Source organism: Scyliorhinus torazame, chromosome 16 (assembly GCF_047496885.1).
Source record: "Scyliorhinus torazame isolate Kashiwa2021f chromosome 16, sScyTor2.1, whole genome shotgun sequence".
In the NCBI taxonomy this organism is placed as follows: domain Eukaryota; kingdom Metazoa; phylum Chordata; class Chondrichthyes; order Carcharhiniformes; family Scyliorhinidae; genus Scyliorhinus; species Scyliorhinus torazame.
The window spans coordinates 74,832,779-74,853,760 of NC_092722.1; the positions used below are offsets into that span (position 1 = coordinate 74,832,779).

At 50.8% G+C, this 20,982-nt stretch overlaps 1 protein-coding gene across 1 annotated transcript in view; it reads left to right on the forward strand.

The window, feature by feature from the left end:
* Positions 1-20,982, forward strand: part of LOC140392263 (uncharacterized) — a 206,242-nt gene that overhangs the window by 22,509 nt on the left and 162,751 nt on the right. The window contains exons 13-26 of the mRNA XM_072477579.1: positions 3,148-3,300; positions 5,225-5,377; positions 6,418-6,576; positions 8,533-8,730; positions 10,172-10,351; positions 10,514-10,672; positions 10,827-10,982; positions 11,076-11,225; positions 12,472-12,624; positions 13,014-13,166; positions 15,905-16,060; positions 17,493-17,645; positions 19,593-19,754; positions 20,397-20,552. Coding sequence (XP_072333680.1) covers positions 3,148-3,300; positions 5,225-5,377; positions 6,418-6,576; positions 8,533-8,730; positions 10,172-10,351; positions 10,514-10,672; positions 10,827-10,982; positions 11,076-11,225; positions 12,472-12,624; positions 13,014-13,166; positions 15,905-16,060; positions 17,493-17,645; positions 19,593-19,754; positions 20,397-20,552 — 2,241 coding nt within the window. The remainder of the gene's footprint in view (positions 1-3,147; positions 3,301-5,224; positions 5,378-6,417; positions 6,577-8,532; positions 8,731-10,171; positions 10,352-10,513; positions 10,673-10,826; positions 10,983-11,075; positions 11,226-12,471; positions 12,625-13,013; positions 13,167-15,904; positions 16,061-17,492; positions 17,646-19,592; positions 19,755-20,396; positions 20,553-20,982) is intronic.

Sequence of the window (20,982 nt, forward strand, 5' to 3'; positions counted from 1 at the left end):
AGAGGAGTGCCGAATTTCGGAGGCATGGAGTGTGCGGGGAAAGAAAGCCACGGGCCTGCCTGCCTGGTTGAGGGTGGTGGCCAGAGCCACGTCCGATGCATCGCGCTCCACTTGGAAGGGGAGGGACTCGTCGACCATGTGCATCGTGGCCTTGGCGATGTCAGCCTTGATGCGGTTGAAGGCGTGGCGGGCCCTAGCCGTCAGGGGAAAAACTGTGGACATGATGAGTGGGCGGGCCTTGTCCGCATAATTAGGGACCCACTGGGCGTAATATGAGAAAACCCCAGGCAACGTTTCAGGGCCTTGGGGCAATGGGGGGGAGGGAGTTCCAGGAGGGGGTGCATGAGGTCGGGGTCAGGCCCTAGGACTCCAGTTTCCACTACATAGCCGAGGATGGTGAAGCGGTTGGTGCGGAACACGCATTTCTCCTTATTGTAGGTGAGGTTAAGCAGTTTGGAGGTTTGCGTCGTGGTCCTGCTGATCGTGGCCGCAGATGGTGACGTTATCCAGGTACGGGGAGGTGGCCCGCAGCCCATACTGGTCAACCATTCGGTCCATCTCTCGCTGGAAGACCGAGACCCCATTGGTGACGCCGAAGGGTACCCAAAGGAAGTGATAGAGGTGGCGATCTGCTTCAGATGCAGTGTATTGGCGGATGGGGAGCTAGTGGTAGGTGGACTTCAAGTCCACTGTGGCAAAGACTCGATACTGCGCCATCTGATTGACCATGTCAAATATCCGTGGGAGGGGGTACACGTCGAGCTGCGGGTACCGATTGATGGTCTGACTGTAGTCAATGACCATCCTGTGCTTCTCCCCAGTCTTCACTATCACTACTTGAGCTCTCCAGGGGCTGTTGCTGGCCTTAATGATCCCCTCCCGCAGAAGCCGTTGGACCTCAGACCTGATGAAGGTCCTGCCCTGGGCACTGTACCATCGGCTCCTAGTGGCGATGGATTTGCAGTCTGGGTTGAGGTTCGCAAACAGGAAATGTGGATCGACCGTAAGGGTCATGAGGCCGCAGACGGTGAGGGGGGGCAGGGGTCCGCCGAATTTCAAAGTGAGGCTTTGGAGATGGCACTGAAAATCCAGGCCGAGCAACAGGGCAGCGTAGAGGTGGGGGAGGACGTAGAGCCGGAAGTTGCTGAACTCTACGCCCTGGACGGTGAGGGTCGCGATATAGTACCCCTGGATTTCAACGGAATGGGATCCGGAGGCCAGGGAGATTTTCTGGGTTATGGGGTGCACCGGGAGGGAGCAGCGCCTTAAAGTAGTGGGGTGGATGAAACTCTCTGTGCTCCCAGAGTCAAAGAGGCAGGTCGTCTCGTGCCCGTTGATCTTCACCGTTGTCGTAGCAGTCGCGAGGTTGCGGGGCCGACACTGATCCAGGGTGATGGAGGCGAGCTGCGGAAGAAGCTTGGAGGTCCCGGGGTGATTGGCGGAGGCAGTAGGCGGTGAACAGCCAGACGAGCAGGGGTCCTCCGCGGTCCAAATTGGCGCCGAAAATGGCAGCGCCCATGGGGCGCACATGGTTTGCGGTGGGGAAGATGGCGGTGCCCACGGGCCGCACGTGGGGAGTGTAGAAATGCCGGGCCTGGAAAAGGCGGCGACCGACCAGGCCTGGCAAACGGAAACAAAGTGCCCTTTCTTCCCACACCCGTTGCAGGTCGCGCTCCGCGCCGGGCAGCGCTGTCTGGGGTGCTTGCTTTGTCCACCAAAGTAACACGGGCCCTCCAGAGTTGGCTGGGTGCCGCGACGCGCAAGCTTGCGGTGAGCTGGAGTCGGCAGCTGGTGTGTCTCACGAGGGTGCCGCGCAGTTGGGGGTGTAGGACTGCAGGTTACGGGTGGCCACTTCTAATGAATTAGCAAGCTGCCTAGTCCCCGCAAGATCGAGCCCTTCCAATAGTTGCTGGCGGACGTACGTAGACATCATGCCCGTGACATGCGTCTCTAATTAAACGTTTGGTGTGTTGGACTGCTGAAACTGCCCGGCAGTCACAGTTCCTACCGAGGATCTGTAGGGCCCGGAAGAAATTGTCCAGAGTCACCCTGGGGAGTCGCTGTCTCGTGGCCAGGAGGTGCCTGGCGTACACTTGATTCACCGGTTTAACGTAATGTCCCTTCAGGAGCGTCATCGCTTCGGAGTAGGTGGGCGCATCCCGGATGAGGGGAAAAATGTCAGGGCTTAATTGAGGGATACAAGATGATCAGAGGATTGGATAGGGTGGACAGTGAGAGCCTTCTTCCTCGGATGGTGATGTCTAGCACGAGGGGACATATCTTCACATTGAGGGGAGATAGAAAAAAGACAGATGTCAGAGGTAGGTTCTTTACTCCGAGAGTAGTAAGGGCGTGGAATGCCCTGCCTGCAACACTAGTGGACTCGCCAACACTAAGGGCATTCAAATGGTCAATGGATGGACATATGGACGATAAGGGAATAGTGTAGATGGGCTTTCGAGTGGTTTCACAGGTCGGCGCAACATCGAGGACCGAAGGGCCTGTAATGTTTTATGTTCACCCGTGAGTAGAGGATTTGGAGCTTCTGCGAGTCCGAGGGTTCTTCAGTGGTTGCTCAGACATAGCCTTCGAAGCAGGCTAGCCAATGGTCGAAGGTGGACGTGACATTGGCTGCGTGACGGGTCAGCTGCAGCCGATCAGGTTTGATGTGGAAATCCATCTTTTAAAATCTCGTTCAATAAATTGATGTACCGTCAATTACCACGAGACGAGAATGGTGGAACAATCGAGGCTTTATTGAACAGGGTGTTGTGCCTCCTGCAGCTGGAACCAGAATGGCTGCAGCTCAGGAAAGCACACCCTTTTAGATGGAATCACTCCGGGAGCAAAATATCTTTCCTTTACATGTTACAAATTTTTAAAAAACAAATTGGGATTTCTGTCTGGTATCCTAGAAAACGTCGGGGTCTGGTCCGGTGTTTGTAATACCACAATCAGATATTTTGTGTGACTGTTAGTCTGCCCTCTGGAGATCAGAGTGACCAAAGCCCTGGCACAGACAGTGTGTTAGGTTCACTGGTGAGAGGAGCCACAGAGTAGGATCTAGTTCCCAGTGCTCTTGGGGTTGGGAGGGTCCCACACTGATGTGATGACTGTGGTGTGATTCTGTCTCCTCTTATCTTTCAGTGAATGGAACGTGTCCAGTCTCCAGGAGACTCACAATGATGTGTGACATGACACTAGGAAATGATTGCAGCAACAACACCCAATGTGACATCTGGCAGATGTGCTGCAAAACCAGCTGTGGGGCGAAATGTGTCCCAACATTCATCAACAAATGTGAGCATCAGTTACAGAGCAGCAGACACGCTCTCATGGGAGAATCCCACACAGACTGAGCAGGAAGGGCCAAGATTGAATGTGACAGTGAACATGGAGCACGGTAGCATTGTGGATAGCACAATTGCTTCACAGCTCCAGGGTCCCAGGTTCGATTCCGGCTTGGGTCACTGTCTGTGCGGAGTCTGCACATCCTCCCCGTGTGTGCGTGGGTTTCCTGCGGGTGCTCCGGTTTCCTCCCACAGTCCAAAGATGTGCAGGTTAGGTGGATTGGCTGTCATAAATTGACACTAATATTAGTGTCCAAAATTGCCCTTAGTATTGGGTGGGGTTACTGGGTTATGGGGATAGGGTGGAGGTGTTGACCTTGGGTAGGGTGCTCTTACCAAGGGCCGGTGCAGACGCGATGGGCCGAATGGCCTACTTCTGCACTGTAAATTCTATGATAATCTATGATAATGGAGCTTCACTGTGTATCAAAACCCGTTGTGTTCCAGCCCGGGGAGTGTTTGATGGGAACTGTGCAGCTGGAGCTTTACTCTGTATGTAACAACCGTGATGTTCCTGACCTAGGACTGTAAGTTTGGGAAGAGTGCAGAGGGAGCTTTGCTCTGTATCTAACACGGTGCTGTAAATATCCTGCGAATGTTTGCTGGGGACAGTGTAGAGGGAGCCTTACTCTGTATATAACCCAGTGCTCTACCTGGCCTGGAAGTGTTTGATGTGGACAGTGTCGTGGGTAATTTACTCTGTATCTAACCCTGTGCTGTATCTGTCCTGGGAAAGTTTGATGGGGACAGTGTAGAGGGAGCTTTACTCTGTATCTAACCCCGTGCTGTACCTGTCCTGGGAGTGTTTGATGGGGACGCTGTAGAGGGAGCTTTACTCTGTATCTAACTCTTGTTGTCCCTGTCCTGGGAGTGTTTGATGGGGACACTGTAGAGGGAGCTTTACTCTGTATCTAACCCCGTGCTGTACCTGCCCTGGGAGTGTTTGATGGGGACAGTGTAGAGGGAGCTTTACTCTGTGTCTAACCCCGTGCTGTACCTGCCCAGGGAGTATATGATGGGGACAGTGTAGAGGGAGCTTTACTCTGTATCTAACTCTTGTTGTCCCTGTCCTGGGAGTGTTTGATGGGGACACTGTAGAGGGAGCTTTACTCTGTATCTAACTCTTGTTGTCCCTGTCCTGGGAGTGTTTGATGGGGACACTGTAGAGGGAGCTTTAATCTGTATCTAACTCTTGTTGTCCCTGTCCTGGGAGTGTTTGATGGGGACACTGTAGAGGGAGCTTTACTCTGTATCTAACCCCGTGCTGTACCTGCCCTGGGAGTGTTTGATGGGGACAGTGTAGAGGGAGCTTTACTCTGTGTCTAACCCCCTGCTGTACCTGCCCAGGGAGTATATGATGGGGACATTGTAGAGGGAGCTTTACTCTGTGTCTAACCCCGTGCTGTACCTGTCCTGGGAGTGTTTGATGGGGACAGTGTAGAGGGAGCTTTACTCTGTATCTAACCCTGTGCTCTTCCTGTCCTGGGAGAGTTTGATGGAGACAGTGTAGAGGGAGCTTTACTCTGTATCTAACCCTGTGCTGTATCTGTCCTGGCAAAGTTTGATGGGGACAGTGTAGAGGGAGCTTTACTCTGTATCTAACCCCGTGCTGTACCTGTCCTGGGGAGTGTTTGATGGGGACAGTGAAGAGGGAGATTTACTCTGTGTCTAACCCCGTGCTGTACCTGTCCTGGGAGTGTTTGATGGGGACAGTGTAGAGGGAGATTTACTCTGTGTCTAACCCCTTGCCGCACATCTTGTGGGAGTGTATGATGGGGGCACTGTTCACCTTAATTTACTCGGTAATTGAGGTTTGGAGATTTTTATGAGATGTCCTCTGACATTTGACTGATTTAGATTTTTACGTTATTTAGTTTTGCCAAAGAAATGTCCAGAAGTTTCCCAAGTGTTGTCTCTCTGCAAGAAAAACGTGACTCAGTCTTGTGAGGATGATGATGATTGTCGCGCTTATCAACAGTGTTGTGACATTGGATGTGGCAAGAAATGTCTCTACTCATTCACACAAGGTGAGCCCGGGTCTGAGAGAGTGACTGTGACAATAAACTGGGGGAAATAGGCAACAACCACATGGAGATAGATTCCTATAGACCCAAGACTGGTAGGGAGGAATCCATTGGTCCCTAGACTGCAGAGGACAGAGACTGATGGACACAAGACTGCAGAGAACAGAGACTGATGTACACGAGACTGCAGAGGACAGTGACTGATGTACACGAGACTGCAGAGGACTGAGACAGATGGACACGAGACTGCAGAGAACAGAGACTGATGTACACGAGACTGCAGAGGACAGAGACTGATGCACACGAGACTGCAGAGGACAGAAACCAAAGAGAAAATGCTGTAAAGTCTCACCAGTTCTGGCAGCATCTGTAGGGAGGGAAAAGAGCTAGCGTTTCGAGTCCAGATGACCCTTTGTCAAAACTAACAGACAGAGAAAGTGGGAAATATTCATACTGTGGAGTGAGAATGAAAGATGAGTCATAGCCACAGAAACCCAGGGAAACAGGGTGCTAATAGCCATAGAAACCAAGGGGAAAGGGTGCTAATGGCAGTCCGCTGAGAGAACAAAAGGTGTGAAGGTGCAGAGGACAGACACTGATGGACACGAGACTGCAGAGGACAAAGACTGATAAACCCCAGTAGAGGGCAGAGGCACCTATTTCCATTGAACCCCTACAGTGCCATTCGGAGGCCATTCGGCCCATCGTGTTTGCAATGACTCTCCGAAAGAGCACTGAACATAAGCCCACACCCCACAGTCACCCAAAGCCAGAATCGATCCCAGCACCCTGGCAATGTGAGGCAGCAGTGCTAACCTCTGTTCCACTGTGCTGCCTCAGGCGTGACTATGAATGGCTTCACAGTTCAGTATGAAAGACGCTAGACTCATGACCCAGGGTGCCGGGGAAACTGGGACCATGAATCCAATGCCTATCAGAAACTCCGAAGCACTGAAAACACTGAGAGAATTCCCATGGGGAAACCTGCCCCACTAGTCCCTCCTGTGCAAACTGACCCTTGTACCCAATTGCTGTCCTTGTAGGTGACAAACCGGGAGAATGCTTCAGCCCCAGTCAACTGAGCTATGTGTGTAATTCGACCATGGGGAAGGCGTGTAGCAGTGAGAGTGACTGCGGCAAATTTCAGACGTGCTGCTTTACTCCTTGTGGGACCAGGTGTGTCTACAGCTTTTCCAGAGGAGGTGAGTCACGTGGCTGAGCTTCACTCCATGGTCTAACCGGTACTTTTTGTAGCCTGCCAGTGTTTGATGGGTTAGTGCAGAGGGAGCTTTTCTCTGTATCTAATGCCGTGCTGTACCCGTCCTGTGTGTGTTTGATGAGGACAGTGTAGAGGGAGCTTTGCTCTGTATCTAACCCCGTGATGTACCTGTCCTGGGGATGTTTGATAAGGACAGTTTAGAAGGAACTTTACTCCGTATCTAACCCCGTGCCCTGGGAGTCCTGGGAGTTGTTGATAAGGACAGTTTAGAGGGAACTTTACTCTGTATCTAACCCCGTGATGTACCTGTCCTGGGAGTGTTTGATGGTGACAGTGTCGAGGGAACTTGACTCTGTATCTAACCCCGTGCTGTACCTGTCCTGGGAGTGTTTGATGGGGACAGTGTAGAGGGAGCTTTACTCTGTATCTAACCCCGTGATGTACCCGCCCTGTGTGTGTTTGATGGGGACAGTGTCGAGGGAACTTTACTCTGTATCTAACCCCGTGATGAACCTGTCCTGGGAATGTTTGATGGTGACAGTGTCGAGGGAACTTTAGTCTGTGCACGATCTAATGGAAAAGTTTCAAAGTGTTTATGTGTTGTGGGTTTTGCTGGCTATTCTGCCTTTGAATTCCTCCTATCTAAACACAGTTAATCACTGTTTTGGGGCCTGGGGTGTTTCCTATGGGGTTAGTCCACAAGTAGAATTATTTTCATCACTGTGGAGTTGAACCCACTGGTCAGACTGGCTCCTCCGAGATCGGGCCACCATTTTGAAATGTGCTTCGGTCCCGAGGTGGGATTGTGGGTTCCCCACCCATAAGGAATGCCCCCTCCTCAAACATTTGCATTGCACCCCCCCCTCCCCGAGTAATGGCATCCCGCTACGGGGTCACTGAGGGGCCCACTTTCTCAGGGCTTCCCACGCCCCTTTCCAGCTCCCCTTCCGGACCCCCACCCGTCACCCAACCCATCTTTCAGAGGCTACTTCATGCCCACCCTGCACAACCCCGCGCCCACACTTCACACACACCCTCAACTCTCCCCAATGCGCACAGCGTCCCTCAGTCCCTGACCCTTGGCAGTGCCATCCTGGCACTCTGGCACTGCCACCCTAGTACCATGGGCATGCCCCTACCGGCTTGGTGGTGCCACCCAGACACCTTGGCAATGCCTGTGTGGCAGTTCCAAGGTGCAAGCCTGGCAGTGCCAAGGTGAGAACATTCCAGCGGCAGGGCCAAGGTCCACGCTGCCTATTCCCTGACCACCCAGGGGCCTCCAATGGGCCGGGGAACCCCCCCCCAGCTGCTGTGACACCTGGTCCACGAATCAGCACCTGTGTGACGGCTCGCTGGGGAACCAATTAGATGATGGGAGGCTGTTAGATAGGGTGCTCCTCCCGTTAATGGGATGGAGATTGGCCCGAACTGGTAATTATTGGTTTCTCGGAGCCTGATCGGCACCTGGCACAGTTCCCGATTGCGGACCCCCCCACAATCTACCCGGCTCGCTTGGATTTGTGCCGGGCGTGATACGGCCGTTACATCGTGCCCTCTGTATCTGAACCCGTTGTATCTCGAACCTGAGAGTGCTTGATTGGGACAGGGAAGGGGAAGCTTCACTCAGCATCTAAACCCAGTACGATACTTCTCCTGGGAGTGTTTGATGGGGACAGAATAGAGGGAGTTTTACTCTCTATCTCCTCCCACACTGTACCTATCCTGGGAGTGTTTGATGGAGACAGTGTAGAGAGAACTTTTCTTTGTATCTAAACCCCATGGCGATACCTGTTTGACGGGGACAGTGTAGAGGGAGTTTTCCTCTTTATCAAACCCTATGCTGTCCCTGTCCTGGGACAGTCTGATGCGACTGTGCAGAGGGAGCTTTACTCTGTGTCTCGGTGATGCTGGATTGTGCATGTCTCTCTCTCCCACATAGATGATGGGCAATGTCCTCGTCCAGAGTATCTGGCCCGCGTGTGTAACAGCACCTTCGGGAAGGTGTGTGAGTCGGATGGAGATTGCAATGGTTCCCAAAGTTGCTGTGATGCTGGCTGTCAGAAACGATGTGTCCCATCATCCTTTGGGAAATCCAATTGGGGAGGTTCCTGGTCCAAAACGAACAGATCATCAACAGGTCTGTACAAGTCTGCAGTGGGTCGCATCTGTATCTTTGTCTCTCACGATATATCTCAACATCTATCCCTCTCTTTCTACGTCTGCCTCTGTCTCTCTCTCTCTGTGTTTATAATTCTCTCCGTCTCGGTCCATCTGTCTTTGTGTCTCTCTTTCTATCACTTTTTCTCTCTTTGTCAGTCTCTATCTGTCGCTCTGCCTCTTCCCTGTCCCTCTCTCTCTTCTCTCCCTCACCATCGTTCTCTCTTTCAATCCATTAGATTCTCTTTCTGGTCCTGTCTCTGTCTGTCTCTCTCTCTCTCTCTCTCTCTCTCCAACCATCACTTTCTATTTTTGGTCCTGTCTCTCTTTCTGTCTCTCTCACACCGCCTCTCTCACTCTCCCTCTCACTCTCTCTATCCCTCTCTCTGTCTCTGCATTTCCCATTCTCTGCCCCACTTTCTTGCTGTGTCGTTCTTCTCTCTCTGTCTCTCAGTTCCTGTCTCTCTCTCTCTGTTTCTCTCCCTCTCTGTCTCTCTCTCTCCTTGTCAATCTGTCTCTCTCTCTCTCTCTCTCTCTCTCTCCCTCCTTGTCTCATTCTCCCTGTCTCTCCCATCCTGTCTGTCTTTCTCTTCCTGTGTCGTTCTACCCTGTGTATCTCTCCCTGTCTCTATTTCTTTGTCTGTCTTCCTCTCTCTGTCTCCCTCCCTCTCTGTCTCGCTCTCCGACTCGCTCTTTGTCTCTCTCTCTCTCCTTGTCTCTCTTCGTCTCTCTCCATCTCTCTTTCTGGCTCTCTGTCGCTCACTCTCCTTTCTCTCCGGACCTCTCTTTGCCTCTCTCACACCATCTCTCCCCCTATCCTTCTCTCTTTCTGTCCCACACTCTATCTCTCTATCTGCCTCTCTCTTTCTTTGTACTATCTCTGCCTCTTTCCCTTCTTCTCTCTCTCTCTTTCTCTCTCTTTGTCTTTCGATCTGTCTCTCTCTCCCTTTGTCTCTCAGGCTTCGTCTCTCGCTCTCTCTCTTTATCTAGGTCGTCGCTCTTTTTCTCTCCCTTTGACTGTCTCTACATCTCTCTCACTCTCTTTCTCACCCATTGTCTCTCAAGCTCTGACACTTTCTCTCTTTCCCTGTCTATCTTTTTGTCTCTCTCCATCTCTCTTTTCGTCTCCCTCTCCTTCCCTCTCTCCTGTTCTCTCTCAATTTCTCCTCCGTCTTTCACTCCAGCTGTCTCTTTATCTCTCAAGCAGTCTCTCTCTGTCCCTCTCTCACTCTCTGTCCCACTCTCTCTCTCTCGCCCTCTCTCTCTTTCTCTCTCTCTCACCCTCTCACTCTCTCTGTCCCTCTCTCTATGTCTCTGTCTAACTCTTTGTCTCTCTCGCTTTGTCTCTCTATCCGTCGCTCTCTCTATGTCTGTCCCCATCTCAGCTGTCTCCAGCCTTAACCAATCTTATGGTTTCTTAGATTGGACTGCCAAGAAGTGTCCTGATGCATCCAGTCTGGATCGTGTGTGCAGGATGAACCACAGTCAGCCCTGTCAGGATGAGGAGGATTGTGGCAAGTGGATGCAGTGTTGCAAGACTCCCTGTGGCAGCAGATGTGTCCACTCCTTCATGGGACAGCAGCACAGTCCGAAATTCTCAGGTAAGAGCAAATGGCCAACCGGACGCAGCAAAGTATCAACTGCGTCTCAACAAAGATGAATGAAAAGACAGTCCCAGCTGACTGGGACTGATAATGCAGAATGCTGATGTACTGAGATCCTCGCTCCCACCCAATTCTCATTTTTGTCTCTCCTTTCTCCAGATCTGACAGCAGGGGACTGTCCTGCCCCACACCGCCTGTCCACAATGTGTGAGCTGAGGTATGGGGAGCTGTGTGAAGATGACGACGATTGTTTTGCCTGGCAGACCTGCTGTAACACCACCTGTGGCAGACGGTGTGTCCATGTATTCCACGGCAAGGGTAAGTAACCGATCGAGACATTCGCTCCCCTCCTAGATCCTGCTCCATAGAGATGGAGGTCACGAGGGGCCCGGGAGAGCCAGTGGGGTGAGTGGGAAGCGACGTCCAGATTAGACACATCAAACTGAGCCATGTATCACTGTCCACTCTACAGGTGGTGACCGGAGATGTCCAGAATCTTCTCGACTGACTCACATCTGCACAATGAGCTTCAACACCCAGTGTCACAATGACAGCGACTGTGATGGTTGGCAGACTTGCTGCAATTCCAGCTGTGGAAACAGATGTGTCCCCAAGTTCCTGACCAGATGTAAGAAATCGCTCAGCTTTCCTCTGTATTTACCCACACGCTGTCACTGTCCCGTCAGTCTTTGATGGAGTGTTTGATATTTGTGTCTTCCAGCTATCCAGTGTCCTGCTTCCAGCCGATTGGACAACTTCTGTGAACTGAAGCTCGGAGATGTGTGTGAGAGTGACGCTGACTGCTTGGCCTGGTCCTCGTGCTGTGATGCCGAGTGTGGAAAGAGATGTGTTCCTCGCTTCTTCATGTCCCGTGAGTGGTTCAAAGGGTTTGAGGTGATCAGAGTCTCTTCATGGCGCTCTGAGTTCATCACAAGCTGGGAATGGAGTGTGCGAGTGTGCAAGTGGGAGTGTGCGTGTGTAGGAGTGTGCGTGTGTAGGAGTGTGCGTGTGTAGGAGTGTGCGTGTGTAGGAGTGTGCGTGTGTAGGAGTGTGCGTGTGTAGGAGTGTGCATGTGTAGGAGTGTGCAGAATTAACACTGAAATAATTCTTAAATAAAAGAAAATCTTTAACTTACTATGTAAACCTGCCACAAACTTCAATTGAGCAACCTAATCCAGATCAAATGCCACTTACAAATAAAGTTAACAAAACAGGTTACTTGCTTATCTGTGCAGACTTTTAAAGAGAGAGAGAAAGACCCTTTTCAGGAACAACCAAAAAATCCTTCTGTCTTCTCAGACTCAAATCCCATGACAAACCGCTGTTCCACTTAAAATATTATCGCAGACTTCAAACTCCAGTCAGATCTGGCTCCTCCAATTAATGACATTATCCGTAATCCATTAAGATGACCCAGTACCAGACTAGTTGGACTAAATACTGTCCCTCAAATTATCTGTATCCCATGGAACCAGCCAAAATATAAACACCATTCTATTAGACTTATCTGTGACCAACAAAGTGGTTTGAATAAATGATTCCCTCGCCTTATATGATTTCTTAGTTACAGTTTTAGGAGACACACTGCTTGTAATTTAAACCAGTGTTCTTAATAATATTACTGCAAAAGACAGAAAATACAATGTATAGAAACATTTCTACATTCATCAGACTGGCGATGGAACCTGTTGCCGAACTGTTTCACCCCTGACTCCAATTAAAGATGTGTGACTTCATTCATCATTAATGGGTTCCTGAAGGAAACCACTTTGTTTGGATTCTCCTGAGGGATCTCTCCATAATGGGTGACCTGAGCTCGACCATCGATTACAGACAATCTCTGTAATTCCTCATTTATGGAGGTCTCCAGAGAAGGAGGGTGGGATTCTCCGCCGGCGTGATTCTCCGATTTGCCGGTGCCCGGGGGTTTCCCGACGGCGTGGGGCTGCCCCACAATGGGAAACCCCGTTGACTGGGCGGCGTAACGGAGAATCCTGCGGGCGGGTCGAGGCTGAAAAGTGGCGTGTCGGGGCGGACAATCCAGCCCATTGTGACTCCACTCGGGCAGATCTGGCAAGTGAGGTTTTCCTGACTGATCACCGATTTCTGTGTTCCAGGGGATGATACCTGCCCAGCGCCCCACCGTCTCACCCCAATGTGTGATCTGAAACTCGGAGACCAGTGCAGCGGAGATGATGATTGCGACGCTTGGCAGACCTGTTGTGACACCAAATGTGGGAAAATCTGTATTACCAGCTTCATGGATGATGGTAAGCAAGGAAACGGCAGCGCAAGGGGATAAGGAAGAAAGTGAACGAGGAAGAGAGACGGAGAGATAGGTTGAAGCAGAATGAGAGAAATTGACACGAAGCAAACAAGAGAGAGTTCCAGTGACAGAGAGAGAGAGAGCGAGACACACTGACAAAGAGGAGAGAGAAACAGAAAATGTGAGGGAGAGACACAAGAATGCTGTGATCAAGACAAAATGAGACGTACTGATGAATAGAGTGTGAAACAGTGCAGCATTCCTTCGGTATGGTGCTCTGACTGTGTGATACACTCTCAGTATTGATCCTCAGACAGTGCAGTATTCCTTCAGTACTCTCTTTTGCTGTGTGTATCTCCCTCCACCTTTAACTTACAACTTTTTCTCATGCAGATGAAGGAGATGAATGTCCTGACTCGCACCGAGCGAGGAGGATCTGTGCCAGCAACTCGAGTGAATCTTGTAATGATGATGAGGGCTGCAGTTCCTGGAAGCAATGCTGTGATATCGGCTGTGGGAAGAAGTGTGTCTACTCCAGCTGGCACAGTAAGGACAATCCACCAAAAACTCAGTTCACAACACAATTTAACTTCGACTAACAAACAATACCAGAAGAGAGCCCCAGGATCTGTCCAAAGGAACAGGCCACAGGATACAGTCCCCTGTGTACGACACAATACCAAGCTCCAGGACTCTGTGTGATTGGTCACATAAAACAGGACCTTGGGTCTAATTGCTCACAAATTCCAGGGTCCTGTGACTGATTGGCAACATGACCAGCGACTGTGTGTCTGATTGGTCACATAACCCAGGGCCCTGTGCCTGATTCACCACTTACCCCAGGGCCATGCGTCTGATTGGCCACAAGATACGGAGGTAAGGTAAAAGTCACCATCATCCCAGATGGCCATAGGCTGCTTACTCCTTTGAGGGGGAGATCTGGCAGGTGGTGATTTAACCGGAGGACACCTCAGGTGAGGGGCAGGATTGAAAAGCCAGGCCTTCACGAGTAACCTGATCCAATACAGCAATTGAACCCGCACTGCTGGCCTTGCTTTGCATCATAAACCAGCTGTCCAGTGAACTGAGCTACATCAGCCCCCTCATGGTACAGAGCACTGTGTGTGATAGGTCAGATAATCCAGGGACCTGTGTCTTGTTGGCCACATGGTACAGAATGCATTGTGTGATTGGTCACATAACGCAGGGCCTTATGTCTGATTGGTCACTTAACCCAGGATCCTGTGTGTGATTGGTCACTTAACCGTAAACCCCATGTCTGATTGGCCACATGATACAGAGAATTGGGTCTGATTGGTCACATGATCCAAGCTCCTCGGTCTTATTGGAAGTCTGATACAATGCCTTGTGTCTAATCGGCCATTTGACCCAGGGCATTTGTCTGATTGGTTGCATGATCCAGAGCCCCGTGTCTGATTGGTCACATGGTCACTCCCAGATAGGTTGGCCACTTGGGCAGAAACATGGCAAATGGAGTTTAATCCGGACAAATGTGAGGTAATGCATTTTGGTAGGTCTAACACACAGGGAGAATATACCGTAAATGGCAAAAAGCCTGAGGAATATAGAAAGTCAGAGAGATCTGGGCATGCAACTCCACAGGTTTTTGAAAGTGGCAACACAAGTGGACAGGGTAGTCAAGAAAGCTCATTCCGTACGGAATGCTTGCCTTCATTGGGTGGGGCATCGAGTATAAAAACTGACATGTCATGCAACAGTTGTATAGATCCTTGGTACGGTCGCACTTGGAATACTGCGCACATTTCTGGTCGCCTACTTCCAGAAGGATGTGGAGGCTTTGGAGAGGGTGCAGAGGAGGTTTACCAGGATATTGCCTGGTCGGGAGGGTGTTAGGTATGTGGAGAGGCTGAATAGACACGGACTGTTTTCATTAGAAAGACGGAGGTTGAGAGGTGACCTGATCAAGAGGTCTACAGGATTATGAGGAGCATGGATAGAGTGGATGGGCAGGCACTCTTTCCCAGGGTGGAGGAGTCATTCACCAGGGGGCATAGGTTTAAGTTCCATAGAGGAGATGTGCGAGGCAGGTTTTTTACGCAGAGGGTGGCGAGTACCTGGAACGTGTTGCCAGGGGAGGTTGTGGAAGCAGATACATTACCGGCGTTCAAAAGGCATCGTGGCAAACACATGTATAGGATGGGTATAGAGGGATACAGCACAAGGGAGTGCTGAAGGTTTTGGCACAGTTTGGTATTATGACCGGTACAGGTTTGTAGGGCCGAAGGGCCTGTTCCTGTGCTGTATTGTTCTTTGTTCTTTGTCTGTGGCCTTGTGTCTGATTGGTGACATTATCCAGGGACCTGTGTCTGATTGGTCATATGGTCTGTTACCCTGTGTCTCATTGCTCACCTGATGAAATCTCCTGTATCTGGTCACATGCTTCAGCCCCTTCAACTGATTGGTCACCTGTTATATTAGGCCAGAATTGTCCACTACCTCTCTCCACTTCACCCAAGGACACCCTCCGTGGATATTGAGAATAGTTCACCCATAATCCTCTACTTGTTGTCCTGCACTTTCTCCAACATTTTCAGGCACACCTTAAGTTGCCTGTGTCCTGAATTCTGGAATTCCCTCCTTTTGCAAAAATATAGTTTTTTCATAAATTTAGGGTGCCCAATTATTTTTTTCCAGTTAGGGGGTTATTTAGCGTGGCCAATCCTCCTAACCTGCACATCTTTGGGTTCTGGGGGCGAAACCCACGCAGACACTGGGAGAATGTGCAAACTCCCCATAGATAGTGACCCAGGGCCGGGATTCGAACATGGGTCCTCAGAGCTGTAGGCAGCAGTGCTAACCACTGTGCAGTGTGCCGCCCCTGAATTCCCTCCTTAACTGCCTCTGCAGCTCTCAACTCCTTTAACAAACTCCTGATAAAGTGAGTTCCTTGACTAAGCTTTAGGTCACCTCGCCCTAATATCTCCTCGATTGTCGACACAAAGAAAAGCTCGATTGAACCTGAGCGGACAGCACAGAAAGAGGCCATTCTGACCTTCATGTCTGTTCCAGGTCTTTGAAAGAATTGTCCAATTTGTCTCTCTCCTGCTCTTCAGTATCTCAAAGGCCTTGACATCCTTCCAAAAGTGGGCAGCAGAGATTTGAACACAACCTTCCAGCTCAGGCTGAAGCAGTGATTTATAAAATGGTTGAGGAGGAATCATTAGCTTTGTACTTTGTACCTGTGTTTATAAAGGGCCAGGATCCTGTGTGCTTTAATGATCTCTTTCTGTCTTCCTATCAAGAAGAGAGCGATCAGTGTCCAGCCAGCAGCTCACTGAGCAAAGTTTGCAGTTTGAAGCTCGGAGATGAATGTGAGGAAGATGTGGACTGTGACCATTGGCAGATGTGCTGCGATGCTGGCTGTGGAAAGAGATGTGTCTTCAAGTTCTTCAAAGGAGGTGAGGAATTCCACAGAGTGGATACTGAGGAGTCATTACAGTGTGGGGGAACTGAGAATTCATGACAGTGTGGGGAAAGTGTGGAGCCATTACAGTGTGGGGGGAGTGAGGGGTCATTGCAGTTGGGGGAAGTCAGGAGTCATTGCAGTATGGGGGAGGTGAGAATTCATTACAGTGTCGGTGAGTGAGGATCCATTACAGTCAGGGGGGAGTGAGGCATCATTACAGTGTGGGAGAACTGAGGATTGATTACAGTGTGGGAGGGATAGTGAGGATTCATTACAGTGTGGGGGTGCGTGAGGAGTCATTACAGTGTGGGGGGAGTGAGACATCATTACAACGTGGGGGGAGTGAGGCATCATTACAGTGTGAGGGGAGTGAGGTGTCATTACAGTGTGGGGGAGATTGAGGAATCATTAGTGTGTGGGGGGAGTGAGGATTCATGATTGGGAAGAGTAACGAGTTATTTCATTGTGGGGAGATTGAGGAATCATTACTGTGTGGGGAGGAGTGAGCAGTCGCTACAGAGTGGGGGGCGTGAGGAGTCGCGACAGTGTGGGGGGAGTGAGGTGTCATTACAGTGTGGGGGAGATTGAGGAATCATTACTGTGTGGGGGGGAGTGAGCATTCGCTACAGAGTGGGGGGAGTGAGGATTCGCAACAGTGTGGGGGAGATTGAGGAATCATTACTGTGTGGGGGGGGAGTGAGCAGTCGCTACAGTGTGGGGGGAGTGAGGAGTCGCGACAGTGTGGGGGAGATTGAGGAATCATTGCAGTGTGGGGCGACTGAGAATTCATTACAGTGTGGGGGAGATTGAGGAATCATTACTGTGTGGGGGGGGAGTGAGCAGTCGCTACGGAGTGGGGGGAGTGAGGAGTCGCGACAGTGTGGGGGAGATTGAGGAATCATTACAGTGTGGGGGAGATTGAGGAATCATTGCAGTGTGGGGCGACTGAGAATTCATTACAGTGTGGTGGGTTTGAGAATTTGTTTCAGTGTGGGGGGAGTGAGAATTCATCAGTGTGCGGGGAGTCAGGAATCATTACAGAATGGAGGGTCTGAGAATTCATCACAGTGTGGGGGGACAGAGAATTCATTCTAGTGTGGGGGGACTGGGGAGTCATTACAGTGTAGAATGAGCCTTATTCTGTATCTAACCCCGTGCTGTACCTGTCCTGGGTGTGTTTGATGGGTCACTGTAGAGGGATCTTCACTCTGTATCTAACCCCGTACTGTACCTGTCCTGGGAGTGTATGATGGGGGCACTGTAGAGGGAGCTTCACTCTGTATGTAACCCTTTGTTGGAGCTTCCCTGGGAATATTTGAATGTTACAATTGAGATTCACTCCATATACCTTCTGTCCACCTGCAGAAAAGGAACCTGAGATTTGAGTAGATATTTGATCCAATCTGCTTGTTGTTTCCTTCCAGAGAATGGCAGCTGCCCAGCTCCCAGCCGCCTGCGACCCATGTGTGATGTAAATTACGGAAAGGAATGTGAGGATAATGATGACTGTGATCTGTGGTTAACCTGCTGCGATGCTGGCTGTGGGAAAAGATGTGTCCATCGCGCTTCCAGACATGGTAAGAGGGACAAACTGTCCAGGCAGCCTGCAGACACCTCGGGCGTCATTCTCCGACCCCCCGCCGGGTCGGAGAATGGCCGTTGGCCGCCGTGAATCCCGCCCCCGCCGAAGTCTCCGGTACCGGAGATTGGGCGGGGGCGGGAATCGGGCCGCGCCGGTTGGCGGGACTCCCCGCTGGATTCTCCGGCCCGGATGGGCCGAAGTCCAGCCCAGAAATTGCCTGTCCCGCCGACGAAAATCAAACCTGGTATTTACCGGCGGAACCAGGCGGCGTGGGCGGGCTCCGGGGTCCTGGGGGGGGGGCGCGGGGCGATCTGACCCGGGGGGTGCCCCCACGGTGGCCTGGCCCGCGATCGGGGCCCACCGATCCGCAGGCGGGCCTGTGCCATGGGGGCACGCTTTCCCTTCCGCCTCCGCTACGGCCTCCACCGTAGCGGAGGCGGAAGAGACTCTCCCCACTGCGCATGCGCGCGAAACTGACAGCGGCCGCTGATGCTCCCGCGCATGCGCCGGGAAACTGACAGCGGCCGCTGACGCTCCCGCGCATGCGCCGCATTTCCGCGCCAGCTGGCGGGGCAACAAACGCCATTTCCGCCAGCTGGCGGGGCGGAAATCCCTCCGGCGTCGGCCTAGCCCCTCAATGTTGGGGCTAGGCCGCCAAAGATGCGGAGCATTCGGAACCTTTGGGCCGGCGCGATGCCCGTCTGATTGGCGCCGTCTTTGGCGCAAGTCGGCGGACATCCCGCCGTTGGGGGAGAATTTCGCCCCTCATGTCGAATAGTTCCAGTTTATACATAGGGGGAGGTGGTGACATAACGGTAACGTCGCTGCACTCTTAATCCAGAGACCCAGAAGAATGCTTAGGGAAAATAGGTTTTAATTCCTCCATGGCAACTGGTGGAATTTGAATCAAATTCATAAATCTGGAATCTAAAACTAATCTCAGTAAAGGTTACCATATAACTATCATTGATTGTCATAAAAACACATCTGGTTCACTAACATCCTTCAGAGACGGACATCTGCCATACTTATCTCATCTGGCCTCCATGTGATCCAGAGCAATGTGGTTGAGTGTTCCCTGCCGTCTAAGCACTCAGTTGTATTGTAGAGAATTTCTCACCACCACCTTAGAGCAATTAGGGACGGGCAATTAATGCCGACAACCCATTCAAGAATAAATACTTCTTCAATTCCCAGCTGGAGCTGCTCAGTTCAGCTTGGATCCAGGGGCTTTCTCCACCATTCGATCAGATCATGGCTGATCTCATTGTGGCCTCAGCTTCACCTTCCTGTCTACCCCGCCCATACCCTTTGAGTCCCTTGTCAATGAAAACTCTATTTAACTCGACCTTGAATACATTCAATGACCCAGCCTGTGCTGCTTTCTGGAGAAGTAAATTCTACAGCCTCGCACCCCACGCAGAGAATGAAATTCTCCTCATCTCCAGTCGTCCAGTCACAGTCTTTCCCCATGAGGGGGCAACATCATCCCAGCATCCACCCTGACCGGCCCCATCAAGATCTTGTATTTTTCTGAATCTAATGGAGACAGACCCAAACTGCTCAACCTTTCTTCATAAGCTAATCCTCCCTCCATCCCAGGAATCAGTCAAGCCAGCCCTCTCTGAATGGCTCTGAATATAATTTAAGTAATTTCTTAAGTATGGAGCCCAACACCATGCCCAGTGCTCCAGATGTGGTCTCATTGTAACCTGTACAACTGGAGCAAAACTTCACTCCTTTTAATTTGATTCCTCTGGAAATAAAAGACAATATTCCATTGGTCTGGCATTTCCTCAGATTTAGAATCATCATCCTTGTTTTCAAATCCCTCCTTGGATTGTTGCCCTCGCTCCCTGTCCCTGGAATCTCTAACATTCTTGGTATTTTAGTTGCTGATTTGCGAAACCTGCCTCTCATTGCATTCTCGCTTTTAAAACAGGGAAGCGTGACAGGGAATGTCCAGAACCTTCCACGACGCAACACATCTGTGACAAGGGGGAGGCGGAGAAGTGTGAGAGAGATGATGATTGCACAGGCTGGAAGAACTGTTGTCAAGTCGGAGACTGTGGGAAACGATGTGTCTACACCTTCCACAAGAAGGGTGAGAACAAGACCGAGAGGGTCTGTAAAAGAGTCGAGTTTGTGAGAGGGGAGAGGGTGACTTCGAGGGGACAGGGTGAGTGAGAGAAGACGGAGTTTAGCAGGTCAGTGATAGTATGAGAGTGGAAAAGGGGAGATGGAATTTGGGAGAGGGGAGATGACGTGTGAAAGAGGGCAGATGATAGAGGAGAGAGGGCAGGTGAGACAGGGGGGAGTGTCCCTGAGCAAGCAGGGGGGTCGGAGAATCTCGCCCCTTGTCTTTCAAACCAATATTCTTTTAAAAACATGACTGCAGCAGTCTAACATTCGAACATACTGTGATGTTGGCTTTCATCCCTTCACCAAATACTTAGAATACAATATATCTGAAATGTATACATTCATCACAGCGAGAATTGCTCAGTTGTTGAGTATATTAATGACTGAGATGGATTGATGTTTGGACACTGAATGGAGTCAAGTGAAGTATAGATCAGGCAGGATTATTGGGGTTAAGCTTTTCTTCCGTTATGAATCTTATTGAATGGCGGAGCAGATTGGAGGGGCCGAATGGCCTCTTCCTCCTCCTATTCCTTATGTTGCGACTATTGTCTCTCTCCAGAACCAGTTCAATTTGACTCCCAAAATGTTCTTGTGTCTACAGAGGAGGTCTTTGAATGCCCAGCAGAATCACGACTCACTCCCATTTGTCAGATGAAACTGGGAAATCGATGTTCCAGCGATGATGATTGTGATATTTGGCAGAGATGTTGTGAGGCTGGATGTGGGAACAGATGTGTGATGAACCTCAACTTTCAAGGTAAGGAATATGGGCTGTCCAAACCTCACCTGCCTGTCTCTGTTACCTCGAGATTTACTCTATGTAACCCCATGCTGTCATGTCCTGGGAGTCTTTGATGATGTTAAGACACCCTCGGCTAGTGCACGATCAATTAGAGCACTAGGCCCAATACTGCACTCTCAGGCTTTCTGGAGAGAGAGAGCACTGACACAGGCATTCTGGAGAGATAGTGAGAGAGGGAGCGAGGGATAGAACTCACAACAGGATTTCTAGAGAGGGAGAGCGAGACAGTCGGCTGTTAGACGCGAAAAAGTAAACAAGGATCATGCATTGAATTCTGTTCATCGGCTTTTTACACTCTTTGCCCCATTGTACCGTACCTCCCATACTCCCATACCCCCACCATTCGGTATCCTTGTTTTCCACCAATAAGTATTTGATGACATTG